Below are 20772 nucleotides of genomic sequence, written 5' to 3'. Positions count from 1 at the left end.
TGGGAGGAGGTGTTGCGGTGTTTCACAGAGCGAAAACACATTCTAACGGTCAATGTGGTGACCGTTATTCGCTATCACTTCCTGACAGCGTTTGGCCATATCGCCGATGAGCTTACGGCATTCGCTTCTGGGTATGCATTCCCACATAACCTTGCAGCGTGTCCATAGATCATCGGCTAAACGTGCAGGCTGGTTCTTAAGCTGATGCTTGAGAGTTGACCACAGATTTTCAATCGGGTTTAGGTCAGGACTCAACGCAGGCCACGGTAGAACTTGCACATCCTGGTTTGCCAAATAACATTTAACTGTTCGCGATGTGTGCTTAGAGTCGTTATCATGCTGAAAGATGTAACGCTTCCGACAAATTTTTGTCGGGCGTATGGCAACATCTTACGACTAAGTATTTTTCTATACCCTTCCGAGTTCAGTGTCCCGTTGATACGGAACAAAGGACCCGGGCCGTGCCAGGAGAAGCAACCCCACACCATTACGTGGCCGCCTCCGTGACTTCGGGTTTTTATCGTATTTTTCGGATGATACGCCTGATTGGGAAGGCGCCAGACGTATTTAATGCCGTCCGAACCATCCAGATTGATTCTGGACTCATCCAAAAAAATGATGTTCTCCACCAAAAGATGGATGCAGCTAAATGTTCTTCGGCAAACCGAATGCGCGCTTCTACGTGGTGCGGCAGCAGCTTACGAACCTTCCGCGGTCTCCGGGCACAGAACCCAGCGGCGTGTAAACGGCGAGACACCGTTTTCGCCGAAACTTGCAAACCAAGCTCCTGCTTGATTTGAGCGCAAGTTTTGAAAGGATCCGCCCTGATCATCTCAACAATCTGCGCGTCAACGTCGGCCGTTGTTTTTCGCGGACGACCTGTCGATTTACCCGTAGCCTCGCTACGAATGGCGTTGTCCACAAACGTCTGCGAATGGCCGAACGCCTTGCAGATTGTCTTGATCGGCACGTTCTCACGATATAGCCCCTGAATGTGTTTTCGCTCCTCTGGTGTGCAGTGCTTTCCGCGACCCATGATGATTTTGTGGAATTTTTAAATAGCAACCTTTCACCTTGACCACTGATGGAAGAATGAAGCGCAACACGGTTTGGCTCTCCTTTTATACTGCCGCAAAACGCTGCCGGCACTCAAAACTCAGATAAGTAGCGCACCAAAAATGAGAGTATAAAAGGCAAAAATCGGCTATTGCATATTCAGTACGCCTCCAACTGTTGGCGATGACACACCTAGTGAACGCAATAAAAAAAACACACACAAAAATTTTTTTCCTATTTTTATGTCCACCAGTGTACCCAATACAACGGGTAGTATCTAACACCTTCGAGGGTTTCTGCATAGCTGAAGTAAATGGAGTGTTTTTCTGCAGCTGTTATGCTCCCCCAAGTTGGGAGCTAGAGAGGTTCCATGTTATGTTAGACAACCTCGTAGCAGAGCTGGATGGGCATAGACCACTTGTAATTGCCGGTGATTTCAATGCCTGGGCTGTTGAATGGGGGAGCAAGCGAACTAATAGCAGAGGTGATGCTGTTCTCGAAAGCTTCGCCCGGCTGGGAGTAACCCTGGGAAATACCGGCACAACCCCCACGTTCAACAGAAACGAGAGGACATCAATCGTTGATATTACGTTCTGCAGTCCCACCCTCTCGGAGAGATTGAACTGGCGAGTTAGTGATGCACTCACTCTCAGCGACCATAATGTTGTAAGATACGCCATCATCCAAGGGCATAGGCTAACATCATCATCAGCGCATGGGTCCCGAGTTGGTGGTTGAGGCTGGAAAACCGAATCCTTCAATGAGGATTTCGGCGAAGCCGTGAGCGCCTCTCAAATCGTGATAGCCCTTACCAAAGCCTGTGATGGCGCTATGCCAAGAAGAAAACCTCCTAACGGGCGACAACCACCTGTGTACTGGTGGAACGCGTCGATTAAAATACAACGGGCTGAATGCGTAGCAGCACGGCGCAAAATGCAGCGAGAAAGATGCCCTGAAGTAAAACAACAACTCAGGATCGTATACATTGCGGCTAGGTCAGAACTTAAAAGAGCGATTAAAGCCAGTAAAAGGCAACACTTCCTCAAGCTATGCGACGAAATCGCTCGGAAGCCCTGGGGACTTGCCTTCAATACACTCATGAATAAGGTAAAGTCTTCGGAACCTGTAGAACAGTGTTCTGTAAAGGTGAAGAGCATTATTGAAACCCTGTTTCCAACACATGCACCACCGAACCTCAGTCCTACGATCAACACGCCAGAGACTGACCCTGTGCCTATAACGAGACAGGAGATTATTAACCTGGCCAATCGTTTAAAATGTGGCAAAGCTCCTGGGATAGAGGGCATCCCCAATATGGCGATCAAGGCTGCTATGTTGGCATACCCTGATGTGTTCAAAAACGTGCTAATGAACACCCTGACTACCGGCCAGTTTCCGTCAATGTGGAAAAGACAGAAATTAGTCTTGATACCGAAGCCAGGTAAGCCGCCAGGCCACCCGTCAGCTTTGAGGCCCTTGGGACTTGTGGATAACCTGGCCAAAGTGCAAGAGATGGTGATTTTGGACCGCCTAACAAAATACACTGAGGGACCACACAGTCTGTCTGATCGCCAATTCGGCTTCCGGAAAAAAACGATCTACAGTGGACGCGATACTGGCGGTGCTGGAAAAAGGTAATGCGGCGTTTCAACGGAAGCGATGTGGAGCTCGATACTGTGCGCTCATCACCATCGACGTGAAGAATGCCTTCAACAGTGCTAGTTGGGAGGAAAATTGCGGCAGCGGTAGAGCGCATGAAGATTCCCCCGCACTTGTGCAGGCTGTTGAGGAATTATCTTGACGGTCGCGTGCTGCAGTATGATACGGCGGAAGGAGTGAAAACCAATGCCATCACCGCAGGCGTACCCCAGGGATCAGTGCTTGGTCCCACCCTGTGGAACGTCATGTATGATGGAGTACTGACCCTCGCCCTCCCTCCTGGTGTCGAAATCACTGGTTTTGCAGACGACATCGCTATCACTGTCTCAGCTGTGTCTATTGAGGAGGTAGAGATGCTCGCTACCGACGCAGTCGGTCGGATTGACCGGTCGATGCGGGACGCAAAGCTAGTGATTGCGCATGCGAAGACTGGGTTCATCGTCATCAGCAGTCACAAGGTGCACCAAAAAGCATTGATAATGGCAGGAACTGTACAAGTCGAGTCTACCAGATCGCTGAAGTATCTTGGGGTAGTCATTGAAGACCGACTGAAATTTAAGAGCCACCTCGAGGAAGCCTGCAAGAAGGCCATGAAAGCAATAAATGCACTAGCGGCATTCACTCCAAACATTGGCGGACCGTGTAGCAGCATTAGGCGCCTTCATGCTAACTGCGCCATCTCGGTGTTGAGGTACGGAGCGCCGGTTTGGGCGCATATACTAAAGGAGAAGCAGCACCAGAACACCGTGAATAAGGTGCACAGGAAGTTGGCCATGCGTGTTACTAGCGCGTACCGTACCATTTCGTACGAAGCGGTATGCGTTATTGCGAGCATGATGTCTCTTTGCATCACCCTCGAGGAGGACTCGAAGAACTTCCGGAAATCGCGTGCGGGGGAATCTTTCACTGAGACTGCCAAGAAAGCCTCAAGGCAAGCATCGATGCGGCAATGGCAGAACGAGTGGAGTAACTCGTTGAACGGAAGATGGACCTACTTGCTGATCCCCGACGTTGCAGCATGGCTAGACAGGAAACATGGTGATGTGGACTACTTTGTCACCCAGGTTCTTTCCGGCCATGGCTGTTTTAGAAGCTATCTGCACAGGTTCAATCGCGCCTCTTCATCTCGGTGCCCTGCGTGCAAGGATGAAGACGAGACGGTGGACCACGTCATGTTAAACTGCCCTCGATTCGCCGAGGAACGCCTGCAGTTGAACGAGAGTTGCAGAGTAGAGGTGGGCTGTTCTAACCTGGTACAAGTCATGCTGCAGCACACCGACTCATGGGAGGCAGCGGCAACAACAATGCGTCTGATCCTGACCAAGCTGCACCAAAAATGGAAGCAAGACCAGCAGCTCGGCGATATTTAAATTCGTCGTGAGTGTATGTGTTAGTGAACGCGTGAGTGCGCGGCGGAAAAAGTGTCGTTTAATGTCTAGTGTTTCGCGTCGTCGTCATGACCGTCTTGTGTTCGCGTGATAACTGTCTAATCTGTCTCGCGAACTTTGGCTCATCGTGCAGTAGCGAGGATGAAATGCTAATGCATAAGCCCTTCCCCAAGAAGCATACCGAAAGGTGAACCCATGGGGAAGGGTATATGGCCCAAGGAGGGGGTTTGCTGGGTAAGAATCCCATGTCAACACCCGTGCGACAACGGGAGTCTTTCGAAGATTCCCGCTCCTTGTAGAACAAAAAAAAACACACACACACACACATGCTTTATGCTGTTAAAAAATCGGCAACTCGTAAGTCCCCTGGTCTGTATAGAATACCCATTGAGAAAAAAGGACCGAGGCGAGGAATTTGTAACTCTAGGGCCTTTTGACTTCATATCTCTGCTTAATACTAATTACAAATTGTTTGCTAGGAACATAAAACTAAGAATGGATAACATTTTTAATACCTAGGAAGTATTACCAAAAGCACAAAAATACATCAGAAACCCCCAGATCATATTTAAGGCTGTACTCTCTGTTGAGGAGAGAATTGTTGCTCCCAAACTGGAGAAAAGGCAGGAAAACTTATTCCATTTGACCTGTCCTAAGCATTTGATCGTGTTGATCGAAAATTTATTCTAAAAATATGTGCTGGTTGTGTTTTAACTCAGCACTAGTGAGACTTCTTCCGAAAATTAGGGAGCAATCCTTTTCTCTTCTTCTTCTTCTTCTCTGCTGCGGGAGGTTATTACTCGGTTCGGTATGTGAATCCAGCTTCTTGGGCCTACACCATACTATTCCGCGTATGGAATGGGAATTTCCAACCTCAACATACTAAAGACCGGCTACTTAGGCCATATATCCCAAATCTCAATCCTTTTCTCGCATCTTTATAAATGTTACACTTTCCTCTCCCTTCGTCATGCAAAGTTCTGTTCGCCAGGGTGACCCATTATCCATGCACCTTTTTGTCTTGTACCACCTTCTACTTATTTATAATATTTAAACAGAATGTGGTCCTGCATATGCAAAAACACATCATGCGGTGTTAAAAAATAAATATTAGTTTGATTTCTACACCGCTACAACCGAGCGCTCCATAGCTGGATGCAAAACTCCATAGCTGTTTTGCACTCTTCTCCCGAGCGCTTGTAATATTCCCCTTTATGCTTGCAAACCTCCAAAGCAACGTTGAAAACATCAGCTAACTATTTGAAATATTCCACCGAGCGGATCAAGTAGTCCATTATATGATTCGAAACATCTCCAGCTATCAATGCCTCAAGATAGTGATTCAAGAGATAACTTATGTCCCGGAACCTTAAATGAAAGCCCCGTCAACTAATTCACTTCATCGCTTAATGGTCGAACGAATATCGGATACAACGATTATTCAACTCCATCCGTGCATTTAATGGCGTCAAATATAGAAAAACATCAATTATAGGAGGTTGTCCTCCGACCAACGATTCATACTATGTTTTATTCTTTTTCTTTTCTTTTCTTTGGCTCAACAACCGATGTCGGTCAAGGCCTGCCTGTACCCACTTGTGGGCTTGGCTTCCAGTGACTAATTGATTCCCCCCATAGCAGGATAGTCAGTCCTACGTATGGCGGCGCGGTCTATTTGGGGATTGAACCCATGACGGGCATGTTGTTAAGTCGTACGAGTTGACGACTGTACTACGAGACCAGCTCATGTTTTATAGTTGATGCAAAAATCATAAATGGAGAACTGACACACAAAATTAGTTCTGTTGGCAGTGTTTGTAGCAATACCGCACTGATACGAGTATGGTCCGGTATGGTATACGGGTATAGGATCTCCATACCCTACTCCGACTCAATACGTCCACGGCGTACAGAATGGTAACATATTTCTCCAAATATCTGAGCTTGGGTATACGGGGAAACCCAACCCCTTGGGAAGATGGGCTATATGGCTAAATTGAGCGGGGGGGGGGGGGGGACGACGACCAGCGTCTGTTCTCCATGTTAGGGGCGGCTGGTTGCCCCTTCTGTCCTGGCATCCTACGGGACTTTAATCAGCTAGGATGCGTAGGCCCTACGACGAGACTGGAGGTTGGGGGAGAGGCCTTGCAAGCCACCCCTGGAAAAACATAAACGCAACGAAAGGAAACCAAAGGATTTCGAACCGGACCAACCGATACCGACCCACGCAACCGAACAAGGCAAATGATTGGAAACTCGGAAAATGGAACTGCAGATCTCTCACAGCACCCGGAAGTACCCGCATTCTTTCGGACGAGGTGAGGGCCCGTGGCTTCGGAATAGTAGCACTTCAGGAGACGCGCTGGAAAGGAGTGACGGAGCGCCCGTATTGCAGTGATTGCATGATCTACCAAAGCGGTGGTGAAAAGCATGAACTCGGTATGGCGTTCTTGGTCAAAAGTGAGATGCGAAAGCGAATGATCGGGTGGTGGCCGATCAATGAACGGATGTGCAGGTTGAGGATTCGTGGCAGGTTCTTCAACCTGAGCATCATAAATGTGCATAGTCCGCACCTTGGAAGCACCGATGACGATAAAGATAATTATTATACGCAGTTAGAGAGGGAGTACGACCGCTGCCCACAACACGACGTAAAAATTGTCATCGGGGATTTTAATGCTCAGGTCGGACGGGAGGAGGCATTTAAACCAACGATAGGAAGTTTCAGTGCCCACCAGCTGACCAACGACAACGGGCTTTGGCTCGTAAACTTCGCCTCCTCCAAGCACATGAACATTCGCAGCACCTTCTTCCAGCACGCACCTCGCTTCAGTTACACCTGGAGATCACCGCAGCAAACACTTTCCCAGATCGACCACGTTCTCATCGATGGAAGGCACTTCTCGGACATAATCGACGTAAGGACCTATAGAGGAGCAAACGTCGACTCAGACCATTTCCTGGTTATGGTTAAGTTACGCCAGAAACTGTGCGTGGCCAACAAACTGCGCTATCAGCCCACGCGCCCAAGGCTGAACACAGCCCAAGGCTGAACACAGACCGGCTGAAACAAGCTGTTGTGGCAAGGGACTTCGCAATCGCGCTTGGGGAAGCGCTGCCGGAGGACATCACTACCGAGGCGATGTCTCTCAATGACCACTGGCACATGGTGGAGCAAGCCATCAGCAGCACGGCCGAGCGAACAATTGGCCGCGTGACCCATAACCAGAGGAAGGAATGGTTTGATGATGAGTGCAGACGAGCACTCTCCGAGAAGAACGCCGCGCGGACCCGCATGCTCCAGCGCGAGACCCGGCAGAACGTGGAAGACTACAGCCGACCGAGGAGGCAGCAGACCAGGCTCTTCCATGACAAGAAGCGCAGCTTCGAAGAGTCGGATGAGCAACTCATGCAGCAGCTATCCCAGTCGGGGGAAACTCGCAAGTTCTACAGGATGCAAAATGCGGCACGAAGCGGTTTTACTCCCATGACCGCCATTTGCCGCAACGAGGAGGGTGATATCCTGTCGGACAAGCGAGAGATGATCGACAGGTGGAAGTGCTACTTCGACGGACACCTGAATGGAGCAGATACGAGCAGATACGATTCAATACAATTGCTCTTACTATACAGGGCAGTCCTATACTAAAATCGTCATGACAGCAAAAAAATCTTCATAATTATCGCTCAAAACATTGCATTATTCCCAAATAACCAAATCGGCCTTAACCCACTGTAAAGCCTCTTCAAAACCACGTGGGTTAGTAGTGGTCGATTCAGTCGTTAATCCACCAAATTTTAGAACAATTGGAGCTGTCATTTCCGACCATATGTATTGACCTTGTCCGCCCTTGGCCCACCTTTTCCAAACATGTTGACGAGGAAAAGATGGATCAAAGGCGGGCTAGGGTCAATATGCTTAACAGGATTTTAACACATCGATTACTTTAACTCATTAACTTACATCACAGCATAACGTCGGTAATTTTATAAATCTATAAGCTGTTCACTGACCAGCAAAATTAATGAGAATTAATCCATTTGCAAGTAAACAAACATGTTGAGTAAATGAATTACCCGTGTATGAAAACTTACTTCAACAACATTGAAGTGAGCGCTTCTGTGGCCGTGTGGCTTAACCCACCAAACTGACAGTGCTTTGGCTTTGTTGCATGTAACTGGATTTTTAATACAGGAAATTGGTGGCGTTTTCGGTATCTTGGTTATTTTGATTGTGTAGTACGTAACAGCATCAACAATTATTGTTAAGAATTTAAACAAAGGTGGAGTAAATTCCTTACTAAAAACGATTTCTTAAGTATTACGCGCTAAAAAAAGCTGAGTGTTTCATGGTTAGTTTTGAAAAGAGCTGATTCCTATCTTACGACCTTTTTAAAACTGTTTTTCTCTGTTCAGCTTTGTTTATTATGCCTGTTTGTTTCAAATGCCCATTTATGACAGGTAGTTCGATACTTGTGGTGTATGGCTCATACAACAACACTTCAAAATCGCTCGTGTTATTTTCAATAAAAAGTTCAATGATTTTCGGGATCGCGGATGGTCGCAACTAATTTCAACATTAAAACGTAGGAAAAATGTTGATCTTTCCTATGATATACGACTCACAAGTGAATCGAGTCGAATCATAAAAAAATCATTCTCCAAAATGATAATATCCAAACATTCGGCAGTGATGTTTGGTTTTCAGTCATTTATGAACTTTAAAAACAATTTTTTGCAAAATATTCAGACATAACATCAAAGTATCACAAAAAACCTTTCCAACGACACATTAAATATCAAAATCTAACCATCATATACTAGAATATGATGGTTTATGTTCGGTCAAAAAATAGCTCAAATTTGGGACAAAAAACACAAAGTTTTCACTTTGATGGCCTGTATCTCAATCAGTTTAAGATAAAAATGTGAAATTTTTTGGTTTAAACTAAGTTTAAGTATCTATTTTCAGAAAATGATTATGGTGTTAACCTGCGATGAAGTTGGTTTTTCGTTTGCCCAATGTGCATTGGTGCCATCAAACAGCTGAAGTGTAACAAGTCAGCTGGCAGCGATGGTCTAGTGACCGAACTGTTCAAGATGGGTCCGGAGCGGCTTGCCGTCATCATGCATCGGCTGTTTGTGAGGATTTGGGAACAGGAAGAACTACCGGACGAGTGGAAATGGGGTGTCATACACTCAGTGTACAAAAAGGGCGACAGGCTGGACTGTGCCAACTTCCGAGCCATCACAGTCCTGAATGCTGCCTACAAGATCCTGTCCCGAATACTCTTCTGCAGACTTTTGCGCCTTGCTACTGATTTCGTCGGCTGCTACCAAGCTGGATTTGTTGGAGGCAAATTGACCACCGACCAAATCTTTACTCTACGGCAGATCTTCCAGAAATGCCGAGAGCACCAGATCCCTACGCACCACCTGTTCATCGACTTCAAGGCGGCCTACGATACCATAGATCGGAATGAGCTATGGAATACCATGCAGCAGCACGGATTCCCTGGGAAGCTGATACGGTTGTTAAGGGCTACTATGGACGGGGTGAAGTGCAAGGTGAGAGTGACGAACATGCTGTCAGAAGCGTTCGAATCTCACAGGGGTCTGAGGCAAGGGGACGGACTCTCCTGTTTGCTGTTCCACATCGCTCTGGAAGGTGTCATGCGAAGCGCGGGCTTCGACATCCGGGGCACGATTTTCACCCGAACTCTCCAATTCCTTCGCTTCGCGGATGACATCGACATCATCGGACGTACATCTGCGGCGGTGTGCGAAGCGTACACCCGACTGAAACGCGAGGCCGAGAGGATTGGATTGCCGGGGGCTATGTACCTGGTACCTGCTTGCCGGGGGCTCTGTACGTGATAAAGCCCGACTCGGAAGCAGAGTATCAGTTGACGGCGACGATCTCGAGCTGGTAGAGGAGTTCTGCTACCTTGGTACGATCGTAACTTCGGACAATAACGTAAGCAGCGAAATCCGAAGGCGCATTGTTCAGGGAAGTCGTGCATACTACGGGCTCCACAAACTCCTGCGATCCAGAAGACTCCAGCAACACACGAAATGCGCCATATATCGCACACTGATTCGTCCGGTAGTCCTCTACGGGTACGAGCCTTGGACTATGCTGACGGAGGACGCCAATGCACTTGCCATTTTCGAACGGCGGGTGCTAAGGACTATCATTGGCGGTGTGTGCGAGCAGGGCGTGTGGAGAAGGAGGATGAACCACGAGCTAGCTGAGCTGTTTGGCGGTGCAGACATCCTGACGATCATCAAAGCCGGAAGGATACGCTGGCTGGGGCACGTGATGAGGATGCCGGACTCATGCCCCACCAGGAAGGTGCTCGTCAGCGACCCGTTCGGCACGAGGCGTAGAGGAGCACAGCGAGCTCTTTGGTTGGATCAGGTGGAGTCGAACCTGTCGGAGATCGGATGCAGCCGTGGTTGGAGGACTGCAGCCCAGGACCGAGTTTCCTGGAAACGGATTGGCGACCTGGCCATGTCTACTAGACGTGCTCGTACATGAGCAGGCCAAGAAGAAGAACAAGAAGACACACAAAATGCAGCAGAGAAATGGAACATCCAACGAATGCGTTTGCAATTTGCGACCTTAAAGGGGATCGTTTTACACACTGAAATACGGTAATTATGATAGACGTTGTGAAATAAACATTAAGTTGTTTCAACTCAGATGCTAGGGTATCATTTAAGGACATCTTTACTGATCTTACAAATGAGTCTTGAACTGCATGAATTTTGCATAATTTGTTATCTTTTATACATCGCATTTGAAAAATATAGCCGGGACGTATTTACTGAACAATGAACATAAAAAGCCAAAGATATGTTATAGTCTTACCTTAAATCCCAAAATGGATCAAACATGGTACTTTCCATATTGCAAAACGTACACTTGAGCGTACTTCTTAACTGCCCGACAAACAGATCCTTTATCATTGAATTTTCTGCCTTTGAATACCATTCCCACAGCATATCTGCTTTATCCTTGTTGCTACGAAATAAATAAAAAAAAAGAAAATGTTTCTTCATTTATGCATATAAAAACAATCTTATAATAATACTAGCTCAGTATCCTTTCTTTTTTATGTAACAGTATACAATACACACATTTTTGAGGTGCCTAATTAAATGTCCAAAACAGGATTTATTTGGCGAAATAGGGTATTTTAAATCAGTAACAAAAACCAAATTATCAATATATCACATCACTAAACTCAAGCAACACTGTTTTAAATATTTTATAATAGATGGGCTATAATATACAGATGGATAGATTGTGGGTATAATATACACATGGGCTTATCCCAAGGTGTATGTATTCAGAAGGCTGATTTTTATCACCTCTGTTTCTGAATGAAGATTTTAAGTGTTTTGTGTTGAATAGATCATTATTCCAATTTTTGTGCATTTTTTCAAAATGAAATGTCATAATTCAGGTGTTTAATATGCTACAATTTACACTGTCATACCTGCTCATGAGGTGCTAAAATTATAACTACTTAAACTATCGATTAAAAAAAACTACCCAAGCTCGCAAGCTCTTTAATGCGAGGTTTGTGGGGCTGTGAACGTCTATGGCGGGCAAGCCCTCGCGCGCCCTCACAAATCGCTGTCAATTGCATGGCGGGGTACCAAAGCCTGCGCTGGCCAGCTGATTGGCTGTTGTGGTGTATGCGTTGATTCATGTATGTGCATTGCGGTTGTGCATTGTTATTGGTGGGTGTTAGCATTTATGAATTTGTGACCTTGAGACGATGCGGGAGAAGCTGGGTTGTGATTCAAAGTGTTATCGGTGTATTGATGGTTTTTTTATTTCGTGCCGCTGCTGATGAGACCATTCGATGCCCCTGCCAATTGAGGGTGAAGAAGCCTATTTAAAACAAGCGTAGGAGAACGTCTAACACTAATCTATTTTTTTTCTAATTAAATTTTCAGTCTAACACTAAAAATGGGTCTATGTGTATGTGTGTGTGTGTGTGTGTGTGTGTGTGTGTGTGTGTGTGTGTGTGTGTGTGTGTGTGTGTGTGTGTGTGTGTGTGTGTGTGTGTGTGTGTGTGTGTGTGTGTGTGTGTGTGTGTGTGTGTGTGTGTGTGTGTGTGTGTGTGTGTGTGTGTGTGTGTGTGTGTGTGTGTGTGTGTGTGTGTGTGTGTGTGTAATTGTCACCTTCAGCCCTTGCTACGGTGGGCGGTTCATACGCGGTTAGAACCCACGACGGGCATGCTGTTAAGATGTGCGGAATGACGGCGGTGCCGCGGGACCGCTCCTATTTAGCGGGTACTTGCATACTGGCATATTGTCTCCTTCCCGATGCATACGCTGCAGACAGGAGGAAGGATACACCTCCACAACAAAAAAACACCGTCATGAACCAACGGCGGATCCAACGGTAGACGGACTAGGCGGTCACCGAAGATCGCTAGTATGTAGTATGCCGTATGTCTACGAGTGGACAAAGTATTAGCGACAAGGGCCCCCGGAAAGATGGTCGTTGGGGCCCCGTCGCTGGAGAACCATCTGCACGCCGCCCCCCTATTCCTCATGCCAACAACAATTTTAAGACCTGTGACCGATGATCGTAGGGGTACCATGACCAACCTCCCCCTCCACCCCCGCCAGCAATTTAAGTATAATGTTCAATCTCATAACAGCTGTATGCCAGTACCCCGTCTTCCCGGTCATCAGCTACCATTTACAGGGGCCTCAACTCGTCTTTCCGCCTAGGACGCCCCCGATTCCCCCACTCCGCCACTGTCATGAACACCTTCCTTTCTTTGACCGATCGATCATAACATTCCGGAAGAGCATAGATTCGGCGACAGTTTTGCATACACACATGCGCAAACTGCTCAGCATATCTGTGTAATTTACAGCATACGAAAGCAAAAGATTAAGGTAGCAAAATTATGCTTAATGCTTAACACGTTCAGCACAATGACATACCCCCGGGACTGCCAGTAAACTTTCCAATATGCCGGTTTCACAATCAGCTTGCGTTCTAGATGCCGGCGGAACGGAATGTTGATGAAAATTAGCGCCGGGCTTAACGTGTTAATGCGAATTAAGGTTCTGCGCGTTGCACAGCAAACCCTCCAGCGTGAACTAACGATTCCGTAGTCAATTGTAAATTGCAGCGTTTGAACTCATTGCGATTTTTTAGTTTGATTTGTGAAAATGCAACTTCATCGCCGCAATGTTTGTTAACGGCTTTTTTAAGCATTGCATCAAGCATTTGTTCTAAATTTTTAACCATAATCTGCTTGATAGCTGCTCGAGATACCAAAATATGCTGATTTGTGTGTGATAAATCGTGTAAAAAGTGTCAAAATTTCGTTTTTGCGTGCGAATGACCTTCTTCTATTGGATGATTATGGCGTCCAATTCGTCTTAGATTAATTTGCTTTAATATCTGGCGAAAAAAGATACTTTTTGTACAGCATTATTTGGTGAAAATTCGATGGATTTTTGTATAAAATGACTAAACGATCAGTAATACATAAGAATTGGAAGCATAATTTCCCAACGGATAGAGCTAGGAAAGGATCGAAAAATACATTTCACTGTCGATTTTAAAAGGCTGGTTCTAAAAGTCCCTTAAACTGGTGTAGTTTAAGGGAAGTTTAAGGTTCCAGCTTAAGGGAAATAGCTCGAAACCTCGATTTTAGAACTCGAACATGTCAATTGGATATGAACGAAAAATCTGCTTGTCCTCACAAACTGCTTAAGTACTGAGTCTGTCCTGCATCGGATGCGATTTTATCGGAAGGCCTGTCAGATAACGTCTAACGTACGATTTCGTTTTACAACTGAAAACAATTGATTTCGTTGGACGCTGCATGTGATTTTAGTTGTCAAACTAATTGTGTGGTGTCTTTTAGGAACTAGCTCAATTTAATTGTTCAAAATTGTTAAACTATTAAGATCATAAAAATAAACGCAATATGATCCGAAAAGTCATTTGAAAAGTCAGCACGTGCAATAAAATCGCATGCGATGGAGCACATATACGGGCCTAAGGTATACGAAAACACATCGTTTCATAATGGTTTGAAAATCACAAATTAATTCATCTTACTTCATATTATCGTCAATTTCAGACAAGGGATCCCGCTTGATAGCAGCATTCAAAGCACCATGTAAAGAATCTAAGAAAAACCTTAAAAACTCTTGGGCATCTTGTTGGGCTGATCCTGAATACATTCGGTGTTTGCTAGAGAAAGCGTATTTTAGGTCGGATGGATTAATGCTCCGTTGTGTTCCACTCCACATATTTTTGATAAGCTTTGTGTATTCTGCAATCAAAAAGAAAAAGAAGAAAAACAACATATATTTCTATTTAACTGTTTACCCGTCAATGTAATTCTCAAACCCGCAAAATAATGCAGTTTTTTCTTCCTCGATAAGACGGCATAAAGAATGGAAAAAATAATTTAGAATCCAGGTTGCACGCAAGTATTAAAATTGTATGCAGAATGAGTAAAAATTGGTCGGGGTTAGACCACGGAGCACGGATTACATTAAACGTATTTAATATTGTGAAGTCATTTAAATTTAAAACCAATTTCATTTCTTCGTGCTTTATTTCCCAATCGGGGCGAGTTTTTAAGTATTTTGCAATTTTTGCAAAAAGACTTGCGTCCAACCTGGGTTATAAGTTCCATTTACCATAAGCTCTTTTTGTCCCCGTGAGGCCTCGCACTTCCTACAACTTCATAGCCCCAGCGCCCTCACATCCCGTCAAACATTGCGAGGGTTGCGAGTAGTATCATTTGCTCGAAATCTTATGATATTTTAAATAATCTTTATATTTTATTCATAATTTAATTTTTTTATTTTTGAGGTCGAAATATCACTATTTCAACATTTGTGGATTTTTGCAAAATAAAATGTCAAAATTCAGGTGTTTAGTATGCTACTGTTATACCTGATCTCGGAGTTCTATAATTATAGCTGTTAAAACTAGTGGCGAAAAACTTGCTTAGGCTCGCAAGCTCTTTCGGCCGAGGGCTCTGGGACTGTGAACTTGTATGGCGTGTGAGTCCTCGCGCGCCCTCGCAAAACGCTGTCAATTGCATGGCGGGATTTAATCAGCTTGTGATGGCAAGCAGTTTTTTCGCCCATAGTTTTACCAGCATAATTATAGCTCCTCGCGAACTATTTTAACAGCTTGGATTATAGGTAGCTTAATAGCTAAAATTAGATATTTCTTGTTGAAAAATCCACAAAATTGATGATGTGCTCTTGTGGAGGAATTTCAACAGAAAAATATGATTTATGCAGGATAAATGAAATTGACCAATACTTACAAGCAATTTAGAGCAAGAATAATTGTTCGAAAGACTTCAGCGGGATTGGTAAATGTCAACAATCTCACCATGCTAAACATTGCGAGGGGTTCGAACAGTTTTAGTTTTGACCAGTTTTTTAAATCAATTATATCGATCCCGCCAACATCATATTTTTTCATTTATGATTCCTCCACAAGAGCACATCATCTTTTTGTGTGGATTTTTCGACAAGAAATATCAAATGTCAGCTATTTAGCTAGTTATAGTTATAGCACCGTGAGAGCAGCTATATTAATGCGATTTATGGCTTGCCTGACACCTGAGCTTCGTCATTTTATTTTGAAAATTGCAAACAAATGCAAAAAGTGATTATTTTAACAAAAAACGCTGCAGAAAATAAATTATTTAAAATCAATCAAAAGATTAAGATTGTTTTAAATAACATAACATTCGAGCAGAATATACTACTGGTAATCCTCACAATAGCCGGCATCGCGAATAAATGAACACATTTTAACAGTCGTTTAAAGTTCATTCTGGTTTAACCGAGTTTATTTGTTGTTCATTCCTGTTAAAATAAACGATCGTCAAAACAGTTAACGACTGCTCGATATCGCATATAGGCAAACACGGGGAAAAAATCGAGCAGTATAATTAAACGACTGTTAATTTGCATCGCATACGCTCTTGACAGTCGTTTGTTTAACGGCGGCATATGACCAGTCGTTAAAATTAACAAATGCACTCAATACGATCGCGATGCCAAATTCTAGCAATTTTTAACGACTCTGGTTAATTTTTAACGACTGTTAATTTTAAACCAATTCTTTCGCGATGCCAGCTAATGTTTAGGGAATTTGCCTTCACAAGCTGCTTATATGCGTGGGTGCTGGGCCTATGAATTTGTATGGAGCGTCTCATGCGAGCTCGCATACTGCTGGAATTTTTTTAGCAGGATCTTCAAGCTTGATTGCAAATGACATGATAACCAGTTTATTATAGCAATTTGAATAAAAAATATATATTTAGTAGTTTGAAAAACAGTGTAAAACACTTGAATGCATGTTACGCATTGTATTAATTTGATACTAACCTGCTAATATAAGATGATCTTTACTAGTACCTCTTTCAGATGATGATTGACCTCGTAGAAATGATGTAAGTTCTCGGGTGTGACTGAGGCATTGAATCATTGAGTTCATGAAGCAAGTATTACCAATATTCCACAGACCACATAAACCTGAAAGGAATTCATACACATTAAACTTTGAAGTCATTCTTTAAGCATGTTTTTTAATCATAAAAAATATCGAGTTAGTCTGTATTGTACAATTGTACCCCGAGGGCTACACAAAAATAGATTTCAACTTATTAGCCTTAATCCTTTCAATAATATAATGAGTAGTACACTATTAAAGTAGTATATTAACAACGTTCCCTACGCATAACGTTTTATATACCTACATTAGCAGAAGGGAGATAGGAAATCGATATGAATGTGCTTTGCTTCCTTTACTCTCTGCAAATGATGGGATAGTCAGCTTAAATGGGTGACTCTCATCCTAGTTACTTAATTCCTCTTTTGTTTTGCCTCACAAGGTGAGAACAGAATTAGAACCACATTTTTCCCGTTTCGTAAAAAAAAGTTGTTCTGTGTAGGGAACGTGCCACAAATGCATCAGCTCCAACACATAACACCTTTTTCCATACATAAAGGGATACCAGTTCACGCAGAGGAACAATGTTTCAGCGAAATAATTGTCTAAATGCGATACTTCCCAGCTGGCCAAATCGTACTTAATTTACCCCTATCTTACTGCTTAATTACCGGCAATTTAAGAGTAATTTAATGGTAAATTAGCAGTCCTTAATTTACCCATTCAAGCAGTTTTGAATGATCCTATTCCTTCTTCTATGTTATTTTTTTTCGGCCGAATTGTTTAATAAACAACACAAAATGTATTTTATTACAGTTTAATGGTAATATTTAATCATTTTCCTTAACTTATACAAACGATTACAACGTATTTTTAGCAAACTCGACTTGAACAGCCGCTTCACATGGAGAAGGTGATGCACAAATAGCACTAATAAACGCAATTTCTCGGCTATTTTTTACAATTACACCGCCACTAAAAGTTAATTAAAACAAAACTCTTTTTGTTCTTATTTATATCTTTTCACTGATAACAAACGACAATAGTTCGTACCGCTAAATTGCTCTTAAATTACTGTTATGACAGACACAAAACTGCTCGAATGGGTAAATTAACAAAAGGCAGTCTGACTGGGTTGTACAAATTGTGCAAATCCGCCACAGCTTAACCGAATGCCATAGATACACTGCGGAACGCATCACCAACAATTTGGACTCCAGCATTGACACTATCCTATCACCAGATAGCAATTGCGATTGAGACTACCCGGTATAAGTTAATTGCAAGTCAAAAATGGCTTACAAAGAATAATATTACATTTAAAGTTTTTGAATTAATCTACAAATTAAAAGAGGCGAATGAGGTACATCTGCTCAACGTCTCTATAAAAATAATTTAAAAAAACACAGAATATACTCAAAAATTGGATGCACAAAGCCACAGTACAAACAATTCAAGCAACATCTTTTAGAAAAGATGTTCCCGTTTTTTTTATATATATCCCCTCTTGTACCCTGCGTACACATGCCTTTCTTGCCGACATATCGAAGCACACTACGTATGGCTCTCATGATCTTGTCTATCTTCGACGCTTCAACAACCACTTCCATCTTTTCGACTTATATGCCTCCTTGAACTCCTTTCGCTCCCTTTCCTTACTACACATCCAAGCCTCTCTCAATTCCTTTCCTGAAGCCCGATCAATCACGTAAGGCTGTAGTATGTAAATGAGTCTTAATGTTTAATCAACCAGAAATGGTGGACAAATTGGCCCAAAAACAACAAACTATCAAACAAACATATTGCAATTATTTGAAAGAATTAGTATGTTTAACGATAACAAAACATAAATTTTAGATTATTCCTACTGTAGCGAAATACCGAAAGAATAGGAGAAATAATGTAGATGTACTGGGAAAAAAAATCACAAATTTAGTTTTATTCCTATCTTCTGGTGTTGTGGCGTACAAAGAGATCGAGGGCGCGTATTTTGGGGCTATTTATCTCTTTTCTCCCCACCGTCATCGTAATCGTCGTTGCAAAATGGAGTGCACTGTATCCCTCTGTTGACCTTTGTCGCAGAACCCTATAAATTCGCACGATAACTAGAAGTTGTGACTACTGCGTTTGTTTACGTTGGCGAAACCCCACAACACCTACATATCCTGTATAATTACAGTGATTGAAAAAATGATGTTTTATTCAGTTGTTTGACGGAATCGCACGTCTTACATTTTCTATTAGATCCCATATAATTTTTTACATCGCATCTCATGAAGTACAGACACGTGCCTTATGCATTGATATAATCTTGTTGCGTACAACATTTTTGCCGACAAAATGTATGGATGTGACAGCTAGCACAACTTTGTTGCTGGCCAAATTCAAACCAATATGATTTTTGTCTAGCGACATTTTCTATTTACCTTGGTTATAGTAAAAAGGTGTATATGAAACGACTCAGCAGCAGTGTGCGTTTTGTTGTTATCTGTTTAATTTAGAATCAATAAAAAAAATCAATAAAAATCCTCGCGCCAGGCTCTGTTGTTGGGGGTGTAAAAAAGACCCACGATCGAAACAAATGTGGATGTGATATGTACAACGTTTCTTTCCAATTCAGCTAGCGGCCGCAGTGGAAACATTTGTAATTGAATCCATACAAAAGAGGATTCTGGTTTTGTGTTTTACGGTGCGCGTATAATGCTGCACCTGTCCGTCCAAAATCTTGCGACTTGTTGGCTTGGAGTCGGTATCATGACGCCGAGCAAACGGCCCTGCCTTTGAATGGGTTCGGATCGGTAGGTTCATGTTTTGATCGAGTGCATTCCGTGCATTTGTCGCGTCACAGCGGTAGCCCGGCAGTAACAAAGACAAGCCAATTTCTTCTCCGGGTGTGGACTGCTATGCTAAGTTCTTTTTATTATTATTATTATTTTTATTATTACTGGCGTAATAGCCAACGCGATCATGCCGGCCTTTTCAGGACTTGAGTACCACGTAGTCGGAGCCGGTGACTAACCCCTTGCTACGGCCAACGGTACATACGTGATTAGAACCCACGACGGGCATGCAGATGTGCGGAATAATGGCGGTGCCACGGGCTCGCTCCTATCCAGTGTGCAACTTGCATACTGCCAAACTGTCTCCTGCCCGGTGCATACGCAGCAGGCAGGGGGAAGGATGCATCTCCACAGTAAAAAAAAAACACCGTCATGAACCAGCGGTGGATCTAACGGTAGGCGGACTAGGCGGTCACCGAAGATCTCTAGGCTGTAGTATGCCGTATGTGTACAATTGGACAGAATATTAGCGACATCCGGAAAGATGGTCGTTGGGGCTCCGTGGCTGGAGAACCATTTGCACTTCTCCTCCCCCCATGGCGACAACAATTTTAGGGCCTGTGACCGATGATCGACCATCTCGAACCCATGGCAAACCTCCCCCCCCCCATCCGCCGGCAATTTAAGTATACTGTTCAATCTTCCAACAGCTGTGTCTCAGTACCCCCTCCTCCCGGTCATCAGTAACCATTGACAAGGGCCTCAATTGGTCTTTCCGCCTTTCATGAACACCTTCCTTTCTTTGACCGATGGATCATAACATTCCGGAAGAAAACATATTTGGCGACAGTTGTGCACACACACGCAGGCTCACACCGATGCGCAGACAGCTCAGCATATCTGTGTAATCTACAACATACGAAAGCAAAAGCTTAGTGTAACAAAGTTATGTTTAAGGCTTAACACGTTCAGATCGATGGAAGGCCCCACTGCCTGCGAGTGAACTTTCCAGGATGCCGGAATCATAATCACCTTGCGTTCTAGATGCCGGCAGAACGTAAAGTTGATGAAAATCAGCGCTGGGCTGAACGTGTCAATGCGAAATAGGGTTCAGCGCGTTGCACAGCAAACCATCCAGCGTAAACTAGCAATTCCTTAGTCATTTTTATATTGCAGTGTTTGAACTCATTGCGATTTTTTAGTTTGATTTGTGAAAATGCAACTTCATCGCCGCAATGTTTGTTAACGGCATTTTTAGGCGCCACAACAGCTCGCGGGCATTGACCACACGCGAGAAAGAGATAGCGCTATGGAGGGAAAAAGCACGGACGACGGCTGACAGCGATTGGCCGTCTGACGCACCAACACATCCAAACCTTCGACAGCGCGCTCAGGCGAGGGGTATGAGGCG

The 20772-nt window shown here is 43.9% G+C and overlaps 1 protein-coding gene across 14 annotated transcripts in view; it reads right to left on the bottom strand.

The window, feature by feature from the left end:
- LOC4575976 (ubiquitin carboxyl-terminal hydrolase Usp2) overlaps positions 1–20772 on the bottom strand; it is a 218138-nt gene that overhangs the window by 40292 nt on the left and 157074 nt on the right. For 13 of the 14 annotated variants that reach the window (XM_061663211.1, XM_061663202.1, XM_061663209.1 and 10 more), the window contains 3 exons: positions 16518–16664; positions 14212–14428; positions 10978–11130 (listed from right to left, as the gene is read on the bottom strand). In XM_061663211.1, the coding sequence (XP_061519195.1) occupies positions 10978–11130; positions 14212–14428; positions 16518–16664 (517 nt within the window). The remainder of the gene's footprint in view (positions 1–10977; positions 11131–14211; positions 14429–16517; positions 16665–20772) is intronic. The other variant, XM_061663206.1, reaches the window with a different exon arrangement.

This window comes from Anopheles gambiae, chromosome X (assembly GCF_943734735.2).
Source record: "Anopheles gambiae chromosome X, idAnoGambNW_F1_1, whole genome shotgun sequence".
NCBI classification, from domain to species: domain Eukaryota; kingdom Metazoa; phylum Arthropoda; class Insecta; order Diptera; family Culicidae; genus Anopheles; species Anopheles gambiae.
This window is presented reverse-complemented; position numbering and strand designations above follow the sequence as displayed.